Source organism: Berghia stephanieae, chromosome 2, assembly GCF_034508935.2.
Source record: "Berghia stephanieae isolate SIO BIC M18660-M18661 chromosome 2, UCSD_Bste_1.3, whole genome shotgun sequence".
NCBI classification, from domain to species: Eukaryota; Metazoa; Mollusca; class Gastropoda; order Nudibranchia; family Aeolidiidae; genus Berghia; species Berghia stephanieae.
This window is the reverse complement of record NC_088361.1, coordinates 80,271,932-80,290,227: the sequence shown is the minus strand read 5'-3', so window position 1 is coordinate 80,290,227 and position 18,296 is coordinate 80,271,932. Positions and strand designations below refer to the sequence as shown.

Below are 18,296 nucleotides of genomic sequence, written 5' to 3'. Positions count from 1 at the left end.
ATATATATATATATATATATATATATATATATATATATATATATATAATATATATATATATATATATATATATATATATATATATATAAAACACATACATACATACACACACACACGCACATACATACGCACACAACACATACTCAATAAACATTTAGGAAATTACTTCATTTATGAAAAAGGAATAATACATTTGTTATCCAACATCCCTATGATCTTTCCTTTTCTCTGTAAGTTTAGATGTTCTCCTAGTTTACATGAAGTCTATCTTGTGTCGTACAATTACTGAGTGTCAGGCACATTGGTCGAAAAATCATCTTATCGCTAAAGATCCAAATTGGAAACATAGGGCCCTGGGAACTGGGGCTTATCTAAAAGGATTCAATAGTCTGATGTCACGTCGCCCAGCAACGACCAGCTTGGTTCTAAACATAGAAAATCGGTACTTTTTATTCTTCATGATGGCTAGACCTTTTTCACATGTCATGTGATCAGAATGTATAAAAGTCAAAACATGATCAGATTTATGATGTTTTTCTTCTCTGGATACACTTTTATGCTCGTCAGAAAAATATTTCGTAAGGTCGTCCGCCATTGTTCCGATAGTTTAGAACAGTCACTAAGTTACTATGCGTCATTACGAGGGAAGTGACGTCACGACCTCTGAAGCTATTCAGATCGTAGCAATTACTTGCTGCCTTTTGGATAAAATGCCAGTTTATCGAAAAGTACTTACCACTACCCAATCACTGCCTGGCAGACGAATGGAGGATGCCTGAATAGATTCACTGCACACTGGGCTTTCGAGCCCCCAACTAATCAATGTTAGTGAACAAATAAATGGCCAGAAATTTGGTGAGTTTTGTCTAATCTTTTCATGGTCAGTATCGTGATCAAGTAAAGCATATGTCAATACAGAACAGATATTTACGATTTTATCAAGATATATCAACATTTGAAAGCATATTTTGATTTTAAAAACATAAATGTATTACGTCAAACAACAATATCGTTATAACGATGAGATATAATGTGACACAATATAAAATGTACAAAATTGTCGATTAAAATTAAATATGAAATTGTGTTTGTCGAAATGCACATATTTTTAAAGTCTGACAACCCAAATGGTTATGGCCTTATTGTGGTCATTGAAATACAATACTCCCAAACTCACGCAAATTATTTTCCATCACAAGACTTTTAAAACAAGCCCCTAATTGCGTCACGTCATCAGATCTTAAAATAATAATATGTGCAAGTAGGTAAGTATACCGCCAGTTTGTGCGGCTATGTGGTCTTGTAGTATGACACTCGCTTTCCGATCGGATGGTACTGGGTTCGAGCCTCGCTCGGAGCACTTGAGTCCTTGGAGAAGGCTCTTTACTCACATTCTCTCACCGTACTCAGGTGTAAAATGAGTACCTGGTCGTTAACAGCGTTGTCTCTGTCTGAAAAAATTATATCGCCTAACAGGCGTCATGTCCCGTCCTAAATATTAAATGTTGCTGTTGGCCAGAGACTCCTTGTAAAGCGCTTTGACATTTAGTGGATATTGCGCTATATAAATGCTCATATTTTGTTTATCCCTATCCTGGAATGTTGAATCGTTTCGCAATGATCGTTTTCCTGTATTCTACGAGTACTGTCTGATTTTCTGGTACGTTATCATAATTCTGTTTTTAGATTTTGCACCAGTCAGCTTCCATTTTATTTCTATCATACATAAATAAAGTCTCAGGATATTATTTTTCAATGAGAAGCAAAAACTGAAGATCAAATCAATATATTACACGTGTGAACATAATACTCGTGTTAAAAACAACAAAAAGAACCAAAATATCCCTTTAAAAAAGAAAGCACCCTCTCCCCCCCCCCCTTCAAAAAATAACAATCAATCAAACAAACAAACAAACAAAATCCAACTAATATTGCAATTAATTAATTGCGAATTGTGATGTCGAAAATCACAGTTCTACAATGTGATTAACATGTCCTCTATCTTTATCATGACATTATTACGGAGTGTGAGCAAGCAAGATGAATAAACATAATTCTGTTGATTACTTAGTCCAATAATTATTTTCAACCCTTTGAAAATAAACCAGAACAAGATGTTTTCAATAGTGAACTATACGAAATGAATGACGAAAAACATTAAACTGGAGACAAGTACCGTATGCCATTAAATGAAAATAAACACAGTAAACAATATTTACATTTATATACAGAGAATTTTTACAGTTGCAATATTTTCATTGGTCTTCAGCATTATTCAGCATAAGGTCCATTGAACTTTATCTTCCATTTCATTTAGCACACCGTCCGTTAGGTGGCCTTTTTATACATAGACTTTCATAATATCCGAACTTTCCTGCAACAAGTTTCTCATTAACGAGGCAGATAATATACATTAAATGCCTTACCATAAAACATGATGCCGAGAATAGAGATTTGCAATAATTGTCACACACACACATACACACACACACACACACACACACACACACACAAATTGGTCACTTGCCACATTCAATATCGTTTGACTAGTTACAAGACAGGACATAGACGTCTAGTGTCGTTCGGCATAGGGACGTCAGAACCATCTTTATTTTGTTATTGAAGGAATATAGATAGTATGCAGATGACGTCACTCAGGCCTTTGTTATTGTTTTTGCCATCCGCGTTTGTGAGTTGTTCTCACTAAACTGTATTAACCAGACTATAAAAGTTCATGGTTACACAGAGTTTGTGTGTTGGTCCGTTATACTTCCGGATGGCAATGTTGTGAACTCCTTGGCCAAGCGCATTCTATCTATAGTGTGATCAGATTGACAGGCCAATAAAATAGTAGGTCACGACAAGTTGTTGGCATGAGTTTAAGCTCTAACGATGTGCAAATATTTTAAAATAACAGCAGTGTACCCGTTTATTTCGTTAGTGTTAAGGATAAATAACGAGGTAGCCAAATTTTAGCTTGAACATGTTTAGCCAAGAAAACCCAATACTCTGGAATAGTTATTTCTATATTGGTTTTTTTTCCATCTGCATCATGGTCGATAAACTGAGTTGGTCAACCACTCGCCTCACAAGCAAAGAGCTTGCTTGTAAAGAGTCCAGCCTGCTCTCGAAGGTTCCTTCTGACCACTAATGTTAAAGTTGGACTGATTGAGAAGCTAGGTCTGTCAGATCCGACGCAGGGTACCTTAGTGTAAACAAGCATTAAATCCAAAAAGTAATTTTAATGACCATGTAACGAAACAGGGACCAAGATGTGACCAGTTCAAAGGCCCCGATGGCTTTAAACTACTTTTACTGGCTCTGTCTGATACTGAAAAAATCATTTTTTAGTTTGTTATTCTGCACCAGAATCCTGGAAAGTCATAAAAACTATTTTATTAAGAATAGAGCTATGAAAGAACATTACATCAGCAACGAAGATGTTCGAAATAAAGGATACCATGAATACAACGAGCAGAGAAGTGTTAAAAAACAGATGGAAATATAGCAGCATCTTTGAGAAAGAACCAGGCAATGATTGTATAAAGGGTGGGGGCGGGGGGCGGAGAACTAATGGGATTTCCACCGCCCACTCTCTCTCACACACACACACACACCTACACACACACACACACACACACACTCACTCACATACACACATCACATACGCAGAGTTAAACAAAACAAAAAGCCCCCAATCAAATGAAAATAAAAGCAAGCAAAAACTAAACCAAACAAAACGACCCAAAAAGCAGGCGGGTTTGTTTTGAATGGAAGTAAAAATAAACATGTGATCAAAGGGTATCAGAACGCTTCTTCCATATTCCCAATATCGCATTTTGAAAACTCAACAATCCTGTAATTGTCTTTTATTATTCATCCTTTCAATAGTTGAAAAACGAAATCTTCAATCTTATAGAAGCAATTTCCATTTCATACATCACATGCAAGACGTCCTATTTGTACCAACACTCTCTGATTTGACTTATTCATGTTTGTATAGTGAATTGTCAACGGTACCCCAATTTTTTGCGTTCATTGCACCCGTCCGGCAAATGACCACGCATATCATGGTTTGAATGTTGTGAGAAGATGATACACTGCGCCTCAATATATTGCCATGTTTTGTCTCATCTTCATCACTCAATATTTGATGTAAACGTTTCCTGGTCTAAATGAAATAAAATGGGTAATTTTCAGTGGATGGGAGAGTAATGCAATATAATCCGATAGCATCTTATGATTTTGAGGGACAGGAGGAGATGATCAAGGTGCTGTCCAAATAATTGAGGCAGATTTCTCATTTAAACTCGAAGAGAAAATGATATAGAGAATTTGACAAATCATGGAGTCAAATGAAATGAAATAATCTACGATGCTACAGTCATGAAATTTCAAAAAAGTCAATATAATTGTCCATCGCCATCTATTTTTATGCAAGTATATATTATCAGGCAACTGGCCTTTGGCTGTAAAGTTTTGAAACAAAAATTATTCTCCCCTCTCCTCATTCATCCCAGAGTATTCCTTCCGACATGCTTAATTTTAAAAAGCTTATCTGTTACACGAGTAACGTAAAGAGGTCTGATGACACATTTGGTTATTATCTTTTCCCCCCTACCGAATTGGTGACTAATTTTTATAATGCTACATCTAACAAACAGTAATTGAAAAAGTATCAGAAATGTTGCATATCGGTGTCAAAATTTAATTATTACATTCTTCTTGTGAAAAATGACAGGCACATGACAATATCGCATTATATCATTCTTTCATATGGTCCACTGTGTAAGTAGTCGAATATTTTATTGTTGTATTGAGAAAACAAAAACTTTCAATGAAAACAAGCTACTTTTTTAAAGTAAAGCGATCATACCATCACCAAATTTTATACGAATTAACATATAACAATGATGCAAGATCAAAATCGCATTTTGAAAACTCAACAAACTTGTAATTGTCTTTTATTACTCATCCTTTGAATAGTTAGTTGAAATCATATTAACATAATATTCTGATGTATTCAACGTTCTAATTGTCTTACACTCAGCGAAAAAGTACAAAAGCTACCCCACTTTTTGCAAAAATAACTTTGAATTGCCAATCTACCATATTATCATTTGAAACGTTTCACTTCCAAATCACAGAGCAACTCTGCTCCTTTTATTTCCGTTTTTTGAACAATAAAAACTATTTTCGAAATGACTCCTAAACTTTCTTGCGCTGAAAAAATACAGGTAAAAATTGATAGCATGATTGGAATCACAGAGGGCGTAAGCTATTTGTCCACACAAGTAGTTGATCGCAAATGATTTGTCGTAGCTCGTCGGCTGCCAGTGGATCTGCATCAGGTAAATGACACAGATAGGGAAATGAAGAACTAAAAACATGAAAGTTGCGGTAAATAGCATCAGCATGATTTGTCTCTGAATTGGTACGTCACAGCACTTCTTCTCCATCATAAAGGAATTGATGCTGTGGAAAGCACTACGCAGTCTAAAAGAAAGGCGGATCTCCCGAATGATCAGAATATTACACACAGTTAGGATCATGAATGGAACAAATGCATAGAGAATAATTGATGTCCAACGCATAGCGTTCATAAGTTCTTCGTTATTTTTGACACATGCCACCGAAGTTCCGTTGTCAGTAACTCCCGTGGACACCCAAAGAACGGGGATCGAAGTTCCACCGATAACAACTGCCATCAATAAAAGAATCAATCCTGCTTTTCGACTGCTCAGAAATGACTGGAATTGAATCTTGAAAGGAAATTTAACCGCAATCAGTCTTTCTACCGCCATCAAAACAAGAATCCAGTTGCAGTATGTCATTAAAAACGTTCCTAAGAATTCAAAAAGCTGGCATCCTACCCTTCCAACGTTAACCTTTTTGGAGAGAAGCTGGTAGAACAAAAGTTTCACAGAAATGGCTAAATTATCCATGATGGCAAGTAGAGCCACGTATAAGATGAAAGGCCCAAGGCGCCTCATTCTACTTATTGTAATGACAGTCGCAAGATTTCCTGAATTAGAAGAAAAAAGTTTAAATAGGTTGTTAGAATATTGTTCACAATAATAACATGGGTTTTCATATTATTTCAATTGTTTGTTTTTACATGATTTCCGATTTTTCAAATGTCGTTCTCTTATCAATAATCTATATTTTCTTATTCATCAAGACAAACTCTATATTTTTCATTTTATTGCAACTGATCAAAGTACGCTCCTCACAGCGGACAAGGTTGGTGCTGTAAAGGGTGGGGGGGGGGGGGGGGCGGTGGAATAGGTAAAAAAAATTATTGGGATCCTACTTCCAATTATGTGGATGGTTTAAGATTAGATTAAGCCATAAAAATTAGAAAATGATACTTATGAAAATAGTCAACAATGCGTTTTGTGGAGCCATGAAGATAACGTTAGACCTATCTTAAAAAATAGCATCACTCCTATATTTACATTCTGACATATACTTCATCATTGAGCATAATACTGTTTAAAAAAACAACTAATTTACAAAGGTGAACGTTAAACAATCTAACAACACTGACCTAGGTGATAATCAAGTGACTGGCGTATCTCATAACGAGGTTTCAGTGTATCTATAAATAATTACCTGGAAATCCTATCGCAAATATTACCCATAGGTAATTTTCGTTAATTAGGTCCGCAGCCTTGAATATTTTCTCATGGGCCTCGTAGAAAGCCCAAAAGTCGTGATACTCATGGGAAACGTTCTGTTGTGGAATTTGCTGTGTCAAGTTGGAGAATAAAACCGGATACAAAGAGTAAATGTCGGGCTCAGCTGTCATCTCTGCATCGAATTTCCCCCTCGTTATTCTGTAGAAATAAAATATAAAAAGACAAAGTGTGAAAATACTATGGAGTGTAAGATTTCAGAGCTGGCGATGGTGTAAGATATTAAACTGCAAATGTGATCATGATGCAGTGTCAGGCAAATCAGAAAGAATAAAAAAGAAAGAAATTATCTAAAAGAAATATAGCCTTCCTTAAATCCATTTAAACTTCAGATGGTAAGCATGTATGTGACCCTAGGATCCGTCACCTGTCGAGAAGCTGGGTTTTTTAGATGGTATTTTCTCGTATTTCATCTATACCTCGTCTAAATTGTAGAAGGGATACGAAGTAGAGAAAGATAAAAAATTATACATTGTAAAGGAAGCCTCAATGCGTGATTACTGTTGGGCGGATGAGAGATGTTGAGTTATTAGAATGGTTGATAACAGAGATAATTGAAGAAGCATGATCGTCGAAGTCTGCAACAAATCTATCGCATGTTTGATTGAGTAAAGGAAATTTACGAATCAAAATTAGTTCCCAATAGCTTACTGTCCGGAACTTAATAGTTGGCACTCAATGGCCACGCCTTTGAATACATGAAAAATCACTTTTTGAAAGAAACTTTAGAGATTTCGGATTTTACATCTTATTCGTGACCCATCGTATCAAAGCAGTATTATGTTGGGACGGACTAGGTGATGAAAATTGAGTTTAATGGTGAGTCACATTTTAAAACTCGAGGAATATCTAATATTGAACTTATAACAATTACAAAAATCCAAATTGTTTCAAAATCATAACCGCAAGCAGTGGTACATATTCCATCGAAAAAAAAAAACAAACAAAAAATTTTCCTGACCAAAAATAATCAAACATGTAAATGATATGTACAAACAGGAAAGAACATAATATATATTCGTTTTTTTTTTCGTTAACGTGTGCCTTTGTGTATACATGCAGAAGCCTTCTACATCACGTGACGGAGATCGAGTTCCTGCCTTGCCAAAGACGTGTCGGAGTTTGTTTTCACTGTCAGATATTATCTATATCATATACGTTTCATCTTTTAAACAGAGTCTCCGGACCTGATAAATTTTACAGAAGATACACCAATAACACATATGACAACTTACGTCATCGTAATTTATATTTTCTAAATAGAAATACTGAAATAGATTTTGTGTCTTTGATTCAGCTTTGTCCAAAACAATTTATGGCCAATATGGTTTAATTGGCCTGGTCGCTGATGCTAGGTAACTCGAGTTATATAAATATCATATAGACTTGGTTCAAACCACACATTGATATCATTATCAAATCATATCATATCATATCATATAAAGGGTGAATTAGGCCGACCTTTTAATACCCTGTCTATATAAATTCAATCATAAATAAACCGGGAATTGATTATTTCTTTACCAAGCACTATTTTGAATATGTCCACAAAGAAGCATTTTTCGATTCGTTCTAGATACTGTTCAAAAGTTTTACAGTTCTGTTACGAACACTTTTCCCTTATGCTAGTTTTGTATCTGTCAATAAAGATTTAAACTGGTATCCTCTGGTAATTGTTGTACTCGAAAATGAAAAAAAAATCAGAAGTATCCAAGTTAACCTCACGATGGACTAATTTATACAATTGAATGAGGTCTGCCCGAGTTCTCCTTTATTTAAGACTAGGTAAGTCCAAATGCTGTAACATATCATGATATGAAAGGCCCTCAATGACAATTAACCTTTTTGTTACCATTCTTTGGACATTTTCAATGCTAATATATTTTTTTGTATGTTGGACTCCAAATGCAATCGCCATATTAAAGGATAGGCCGTACTAGAGATTTGTACACATTTATAGAACTACATTTTCAAGACTAATAAAACTTCTGAAGACCATACCCATCATTCTATTAGCTCTGTTAATACAGTCCTTTATATGTAAATCAAAATTTAAATGTTTTGTCAAAAATGATCCCCAAGATCCTTTCAGAATTAGTGTTTGAGATGGGTAATGTTCGACAAACGTCAGTAAAATATTCATAATAGGGATTGGTTCTTCCAATATACAAAACTTTACATTCATCAACATTAAAATCTAACTGCTGCATTTCAGGGCAATGGAGTATTTCAAATATATCATGTTGTCATGTATCATAATTTCGAAATGATCCATATATTTTTGTATCACCTGCAAAGAGTTTACATGAAAAATCAATAGCGTTAGGCAAATCATTGTTGAAAATAAAAAAAATAACAAGGGTCTCAGGACACTGCCCTGGGGAACACAACTTAAACAGATTTAAACCCTGAATATTCCCCACCATTTGTTACCCTTTGCTTCTTGTTGCTAATAAAAAATTTAATCCATTTATACAAGTTATCATTTGTCCCATATGATTTTAATTTTCTGATTCGTCTTTCATGAGTAACAAAAGTCAAAGGCCTTCTAAAATCCTGATATATAATGTCTATACTATTCCCGTCATCAAATAGCTTTGAAAAGTTTTCAATTTCCTCTAATAGTTGCGTTACACAAGATTGTTTTTAAAAAAATCCATGTTGACATTTACGTAACATATTCTTCTGATCAAGAAAGTTTACAAAGCTAATTTTAATTAGTGATTCAAGAACTTTATATAAAATATATGTTAAACGTATTTTCCTGTAGTTCCTAGGTTCATTCCTGTTGCCTTTTTGTGAATTGTTGTGATATTTACAATCTTTCAGTCATACGAAAGAGACCCAGAAGAAAGGGATTTATCAAAAATTATTGAGAGCGGAGTAGATATTTCTGTAGAAACCTCTTTCAGAAGTTTGGGATGTAAACCACCCGGACCATCCAATGAGGATAACTTATGAAAAATATCAGTGACCGAAAATGATAAATCTGACAGATAATTGCCATTATGTTACATATTACATTAAGGTATATTCGATGTATCTTCACGAATACATACGCTAGAATTATTGATAGCAGACTTCAATGGACATAGCAAAATAGTAGACAAGGCATGAAGGCAAAATTCTAGGGGCTCTCAAAAGTAACACGCACCACTCTGTCCAACATGATAGAAATGCCATAAAACACAAGTTAAATCAATATTGAGCTGAGACTGTTTAGTTTGAGGTCAACGACATATAACTCGCATAGAAAAAGAAAGAAAGAAAGAGAGAGAGAGAGAGAGAGAGAGAGAGAGAGAGAGAGAGAGAGAGAGAGAGAGAGAGAGAGAGAGAGAGAAAGAAAGAGAGAGAGAGAGAGAGAGAGAGAGAGAGAGTATTATCACCGAAAAACATTTCTCTTTGACAAACTCCATAAATGGAGAAGAGAAGACTACGGAATAACAGGAAGGAATCCAGCCTTCCAAATGACGGCAATTATAATAGATACCCAAGTCCAGTATTTCTTATCATTGTCCGTAAAATATTTTGCCCCAACACTTAACACGTCAAATACACAAGGGTTTTACTAATATTAATTTACAATCACAAATAAAATAAAATGTGATTGTAGGATGTTTTGCAAAATATATGAAAGTGAATTCGCCAAAGGCATCACTCACGAATGTCTAAAAATTGAAATAAAACTTCAGCAAGTATTCCAGAAAAAAAGCACCAAACTAAAAGGAAGGAAAAATAGTACGAAAGAAAAAGACCAATAAAATTAAAAACACAAACAAAACGAAACAAAACACACACACACACACACACACACACACACACACACACACACTCTCTCTCTCTCTCTCTCTCTCTCTCTCTCTGTGTGTGTGTGACATTAAGAAGTCACGAAATGACAATTATCGCATTATTGTTGATACATCATTCATTTGCATTTGAGATTTAGTTACAACTTGGTTTTATCAGTGTAAGCTGAAACCGATTCTCGAGGTCATGAAACGGGAATTATGAAAGATGTGGGATGTTTCCTCGAAAAAGACTATGCTTAACGCAATACTTGGTCATGAAACTGACCTCAACAGTTGAGTGGAAGTATGAGATACTTATTTAATACTGTAAAGAATAAATTACAAAAAGAGCTAACAATTTATTAGATGATACGTGGTAAACGTTGCTCCGTGTTTTCGCTATCTAATATTTAATTGATTATCGCTCCTGGGCACAGTGATTGTCTTTTTTTCTTCCCCATTCTTATCCACGAAGCAGTAAGTTAGGCAATCAGTTCTGTGAGATCTGGAGAAAAGTTTTGTTCAATAGACTAGCGACCTATCAAAGGGGTAGCAAGCAATGGTTGTTACTGTCCGCTTCATGCTGCAGAAGCTAGGGTAAACTTTATTTTCATTGCACTATGACCGAGAAGGCTCCGACTCCAGTTCTATTTTCAGTCATGGAAAAGACTAGGCTGAAAAGTATTGGACCTGATTGAGGTCCTCGATATTTTTTTAATGCCGTAAACAATTAATTATTTTAAAAGATGTACAGTTTGAATATAATGCCCAATAAAAGATACGCAACTGTTCTCATCATTCTCTCACTTTCCTCTAATACACGGACATATACGAAAAGTCAATGCTTTACCCCACAAACCATAACCGAGAAGTAGTTGAGTTATTAATAAACATAAAATAGCAGAAACAAAACTCTAAACATAAAAGTAGAACAGGGAATCATATCCAACACAGGAACAACGTATAAAACCCCAGAGGGCAATTCGAACATAATAATTTATGATTCGACATAATTGTTTGCAATGATATTTGAGCATTCTCTGAAATATATGACTTGCCATTTTGAATTAGAGAAGTGAAGGAATTACACCTTACAATAAAGAACACAGATACAATGAAAATATAATCGGGGTGCATTTCATGACTCTTATTTCTCACAGGCAATGCCTCTCATCCTAGGAGGTTCAAATCGAGGCAAATGATTGATTTTTTTTGTGAAGGGTGTTATCGTACTCTACATTCAAGCAGCAGCAACTAGAATACAACATAAAACAACAGCAACAAGAACTACTGCTACTGCTATTGTGACCACCAACTGTTGTTGCTGTCACCACATTTACCATTAAAACAAAAAATACCAACACTACTTATTTTACTACATCTACTACTATTGCTACAACTACAAAAAACTTGACCTTTGTATAGAGCAATATCCACCGCGTGCTCAAATCTCTTTTCAAGGGGTCCTTAGCCAACAGCAACACTTAACATGTAGAACGAGACATGACGCCTTTTATGCGAAATTATATATTTGTTTTCCGACGGAAACAACACTGTTAACGACCAGGTATCCATTTTAAACTGAATACGGTGAGAGAATGCGAGTAAACAACAACAACAACAACTACTACTACTACTACTACTACTACTACTACTACTACTACTACTACTACTACTACTACTACTACTACCACCACCACCACTACTACTACTACTACCACCACCACCACTACTACTACTACTACTACTACTACAACTACTACTACTACTACTACTACTACTACTACTACCACCACCACCACTACTACTACTACTACTACTACTACTACAACTACTACTACTACTACTACTACTACTACTACTACTACTACTACTACTAATAATAATAATAATAATAATAATAATAATAATAATAATAATAATACTTCTACATCATCCCATTCTTTTGAGCTGACGCAGTAAGTAGACTATCAGATATGATTTTACAAATATAAGACTTGAACATAAGCGGGAAAATATAAACAATGAATGATAACGCTCTTGATTTTTAAGACCTTGAGATAAAATCTTGCCTTAAAACTCAAGATACCTAATCTATAAATACGTATTCTCTCTATGAGGCGTGAACAGGCCATTTATATCGATCGAAAGTAATTGCTCCAATTTAAGAACTGGCGTAAATATAGACGAAGCAGAAGAAGAAGAAGAAGAAGAAGAAGAAGAAGAAGAAGAAGAAGAAGAAGAAGAAGAAGAAGAAGGAGAAGATTCTGCTGCTGCTGCTGCTGCTGCTGATGATGATGATGATGATGATGATGAAGAAGAAGAAGAAGAAGAAGAAGAAGAAGAAGAAGAAGAAGAAGAAGAAGAAGAAGAAGAAGAAGAAGAAGAAGAAGAAGAAGAAGAACGCTCTAATTTTTAACTTGATCAAGATTCCAATACACCAATTCTTAAACATCCAAACTAGGAATGCACTAAACTACAAATGAATCTCACCTATCTTTAAAGAGTTGAAATATCAATTCCGTATCGAATACTTATTTTTAAGTACGATACTCTCTTATCAGCGTTGAAGTGAAAATTACTCTCAGTCTAAATAAATTGTACTCTCTCATAACAACAATGGATCAACCCATAAAGTTGTACGGGGATCGTCAGAATTATAATAATATTGTGTTCTTATAGGTCATTGACTCTCCTTGGTGTCCAAGCCAGTCCTTTGTGACCATTCGGAAATGAGGGAGACGGAATGTCAAATTATATTATTGAAACATCGTCAACAGAACAAAGGGAGATAATTGAAGAGCCTCTTGCCAAAATAAGAAGCCAGTTTTTATAAAATTGAGTCTTAAGTTTGGTTTCAGATATAGAGGAAATCCAAATATATCATAGTGGTATTAAATTACGGGGCTTCGAGTTTTTATTGTATGAAAAAAAATTGTGAATGAACTATAGAGCTTACGCTTAAAAGTCATCACTGATTGGCCGAACGAAAATGATAATATTGTGACTTAAGTACTTTTCTATCTAGTACTGGAATCTTCAATTTGCCAGGGGAATAATAGGTTTCACGAGAGGTGATGACCTCGTGGACAAGTTGCTTTGCTTGTTACGACTTATCAATATTGATAGGTGATCGGTCATTCCAAGCGAAACGCTTCTAAGACAGTGATCAACTGTAAGGTTGCTGAACCTAACCATTGTCATTTATTTATGAATGGCCAAGCGCGCCATACAACCTACTCAACAATTCAAATATGATGTAGTTATTGATTGTCTATAATGACGTTTTAACAGAAAATATTGCCCCTTCACTCTATATCTATAATAAGGATTGTGTACACTATGATGATATGCGTTTACTGGCAACATATATCCACTAGTCAGATCAAACGTAGCAACACACAAAACGATATGTAACCTTCAACGTATATTATAGTCGGATTTATTTAATTGAGTCAGAATTAATAATTAGAATGGCTGTCTCAAAACAATTACACAAAGAGATGAGTTTCTTCAATTTAGTTCCTTCTAGTTGTCATGCATTCTTATTTGCTGGTGCTTGCAACGATTTCTTATTTTAGTATGATCTTATTTACTTTCATATTTATATCTAACATACCGCCACGAAGCGACATAATGTCAGAATCAACTCGGTGACTTGATGGCATTTGAATTTAGTCAAAATGATGAAACTTGGGGTTATGATCGATTCATTATGGGTGAGGGTCAGCGTGCACTTAATTGCAGGTCCGATAACCCATTTTGTTATTGGCTCAATGTTGAAATGGAAATGTAAAAGAAAAATGACGCAAACTATTGTCCATTACAACAATGCTAAACTATCTAACTCATCATTGCGTTCGAATGTCAGACCTGCATATGCACACGTCGGTGAGAGTAAATACATTTCTTCCATAGCAAAAGTAAATAAATAAATAAATAATAGATAAATAAATAAAAACTCAAAGTAGGTTTTTTTTTTTTTTGGTTTTAATTCTAAATTCCCTTATCGGGGTCAACTCACTCCAACATTCTACAGCTTTGAAACGCTGAGTCACATGTTGCATAATTTTACGTAGGTGGAATCATATTATGATGAGGTCAAAGTAATCCAGTTATTAAATTCAATAATATAAATGTTATGTAGGGATTTGGCACAATAATTAATTTATATGCGTCTTTTCTCATATGGTCGCAATAGAAAGAAGAACCTAGTTTACGTCAGATTATGTCTCCATCCATCCATATGTGAGATTTTGTCTGGATAAAACAGACCCTGGAAATTGAATTTGATATCAAACGACGATACATAATAATATAAAGATTGGATTTTCACCGACGTGCACTTATTTGCAGTTCTGATAACCCAGTTCATTATGGGCTGAATGTTATATCTAATGGAAATCTAAAAAAAAATGACGCAAAATATTGTCCATTACAACAATGTTAAACTAGGCCCATATTTGTGTTCGGATGTCAGACCAACATAATATTTGTAAACGTCGCTTTATTATACTTTAGAAAATTACATTTATTCCTCTCAATAAAGTTATATAATTTGAATCATCTCAAAGTCTGAATTTCAGACTGTAAAGTCAATACCAGTGTTTTGTTCATCTCGCCATAATACAAGACTGAGGCGGGAGGTCACGTAATGACGTCTGGATGGCATCGATTTCACGCATTTCTAAACAGCAAAGCCCCACCATCACTACCAACACCACCAACAAAAACAACAACACCATCATCAACAGCTTCAAAAGAGAATATTAGTCTTTAAAAATCTGGAAAAACAGACCGCCCCCCCCCCCCCCCCCACCCCCAACAAAAAAGGAAAGACAAAAAGAATTCAAAGAAAAAAAAAAGAACAAAGGAAAAAACCCAAAAAAAACAAATAAAAACAACAAGAAGATAAAACCAACAAACGACAAAGAAAACAATCCAAAAAACCCTAAACAAACAACAACAACAAACATAAAACAACCATAAACGAACTAAAAAAAAAGAAAAGAAAGAGAGAAAACAAAACCCAACAAAAAACAACAGATCCAGATAGATTGTTGTTTAAAAGATGTGGCAATATTATATTTTGGGAGTAAAATCATATATTAGAATTATCAAAGTGTTCAGATAGTGACCACTTGTTGGTCCAATGCAAAAATACCAGCATTAGGATATGGCTACAATGAATACGATACCATTCTAGTTTATATAGACAGTGTGAATATTATTACATATCTATATTATTACTCTTTTAAGATAAATAGATAAACGAAAAAAATCCCTTTCATTCATTCTCAAAAAGCTATCTGTATTTAGAGTCCATTCAACAATAAGACTTCGAATAGCCCAGGCGTCAGTCCCAGTTCAACACCGCCAAGTCGTGAGCTAGGCAAGGTGAATTGCATCAAGTCACACAGAGCGGGTGCTCGAACTCGGTATAGGCTGAGTAGGAAGAAAACAACATAATTCTGTGCCATGTAAAACCCTGGAGAATACTGGAAACAGATTTTTTTTTCATAAAGAATACAGACTTAACTTTTCTCCGGTTTCTTCACTTTAAATGGACAATAGATAGTTGCCAACCTTTGAATCGTTTCCATCTGTCAGTGAATGGGTAGCCAAGCCTTCCATTTAGGTCGGTACAAAAAGGTAACGTTGGATTAACACACTCGGTTAGTAAAGTTGAGTGACTCCTTTTACAAAACAAACATCCTTTAGCACTTGAAACTTTCAATTGACTCGCAACATGTCAAAACTGCAAGGTAGAATCGTTTGATAAAATCAAAATGATTTTTAAATTTTTAAAAATGGAGTCACTCAATTTTACAAACTAACTGTTGGGTTAACAAAACGTTACTTTCACAAATAGAAATCTACAGTAAAAACTAGTGATCGAGTCAACGGAAACCAAGTAATTTCTTATACGTTCCAGAATTATGACAATCCCCACAATGCCGTACTCTGAACAAAGCACGTACTTAAACTTTTGCATTCAAATTATATCGATCTATTAAAAAGACTATAGTCTTGTCTACAAAATCTCAAAACTGGGACAACTTTCAGTTTCAGAATACCTTTTGTCAAATTTGATTAGATATCGAGCTACCCGATCGCTGTGGGGTTGATAGTGAGAGATTTCCAAAAATCCAAGGAATCACGGATTAAATCAGGTTTTTTCTATCTCTCCATAAACAACAAATCAATATTCCGAATGCATCCCTTATTTTAAACAAGTTACTATTTATGCACAAAATGAAACAACATACAAAAATTACGATGGAGCCTGATTAATATTTTTTAAATAGAGATACGACTATCTTTTAAAAGAAATGATTAAACTTGAGCTTTTATATAGCGCAATATCCACTAAACGTGCTCAAAGCGCTTTATAAGGGGTCCCTACCAATAGCAACACTAAGCATGTACGACGTGACATGACGCCTGTTGGGCGATATTGCAATGTTTTTCGGACAGAGACAAAGCTGTTAACGGTCAGGTACTCATTTTACACCTTAGTATGGTGAGAGAATGTGAGTAAAGTGCCTTTTCTAAGGACTCAACTTAGCGCCGAGCGAGAATCGAAACCAGGACCTTCCGATCCGAAAGCGAATGTCATACCACAAGACCTATAACCGCACACAGAAATGATTAAGTGATAAACTACACAATGTTGAATTATAATGGAATTACTTTCTATTTTAACTTGAAATATATGTGGGATAATGGTAAAGGAACAGGCGGGAATCCCCTCCATTGAAAGATTTCATTAATGGACATTGAGTGGTTGGGGTGTAATGTTTGTGGTTTACGAAAACAGACTGAAATCATGCGTCTTTATCTCATGTAATTGAATAAGTGCTCTGTGAGACATCATTCACTGCTTTGGGAGTACAACGGTCAGATTGACAGTCTATATCTTTCTTTCACTTACTCACTCACACACTCTCTCTCTCTCTCTCTCTGTGTGTGTGTGTGTGTGCGTGTGTGTATGTGTGTGTCTTTGAGAGAGAGAGAGAGAAGGAGAGAGAGAGAGAGAGAGAGAGAGAGAGAGAGAGAGAGAGAGAGAGAGAGAGAGAGAGGACGTAATGTAAGAGGAATCGAGTGGGCTAAATCGCTAGAAAGGGAGAAAAGACCGCGGGGATGGGAGAGGCCATGGCGGGGGATGTGGTAGACAAAGATGACGAGGCTATGATGATTGCACTAGGCAATTATTTGTAAACATTGATCGAGCCCATCATCAGAATCTCTTTGTTCCAGCATCAGTCTGTATAGCCCAGCTATAAAGACAAGAAGCAATTTTGTCATCAGTTGATAACGTAAAGTAGAAACCATACCTATAAGTAGTGCTGGTGTCATTATTCGTATTGTTTCCACGTTTAAATTGCAATTAATTACATTAGCTAGAGGGCGTCAACTTTCAAGAAACAATCAATTAAGCCTTCTTAGAATTAAACGTCATGATAATTACTTTCATCAAATTAATGATTAATGGGGTTCTTTAAGTAAAAAGAAACTAGATCACCTGATTTTCATAGGTAAGTTCACAGCAAAATTAGAGTACAGCCAGGTCTCATATATGTGACCATTCGTCTGAAAACGGTAATATGTCTGTATGCCCCCCCCCCCCCCCCCCCGAAAAAAAAAACCCCACGGAATTTGGATTACTAAAAACTAAATTAAATATATATATTTCATGTTACTATGAAGGGTTCGCGCTATTTTTCAAAGATTCGGTCTGGCTGAATTGGGCCCTGAAAGGGGTATTTAGAATTAAGATGATAAGAAATAGTAATAGTAATAATAATAA

At 35.2% G+C, this 18,296-nt stretch overlaps 1 protein-coding gene across 1 annotated transcript; it reads right to left on the bottom strand.

Moving 5' to 3' along the window:
- Positions 1–3,547: 3,547 nt before the first annotated feature.
- LOC144963740 (uncharacterized) lies at positions 3,548–6,822 on the bottom strand. The gene is made up of 2 exons (XM_078897687.1): positions 6,616–6,822; positions 3,548–6,025 (listed from the first exon to the last, which is right to left on the bottom strand). Exons 1-2 carry the CDS (start codon positions 6,809–6,811, stop codon positions 5,142–5,144), a joined length of 1,080 nt encoding a protein of 359 aa, XP_078753813.1. The 5' UTR covers positions 6,812–6,822; the 3' UTR covers positions 3,548–5,141.
- Positions 6,823–18,296: the final 11,474 nt, after the last annotated feature.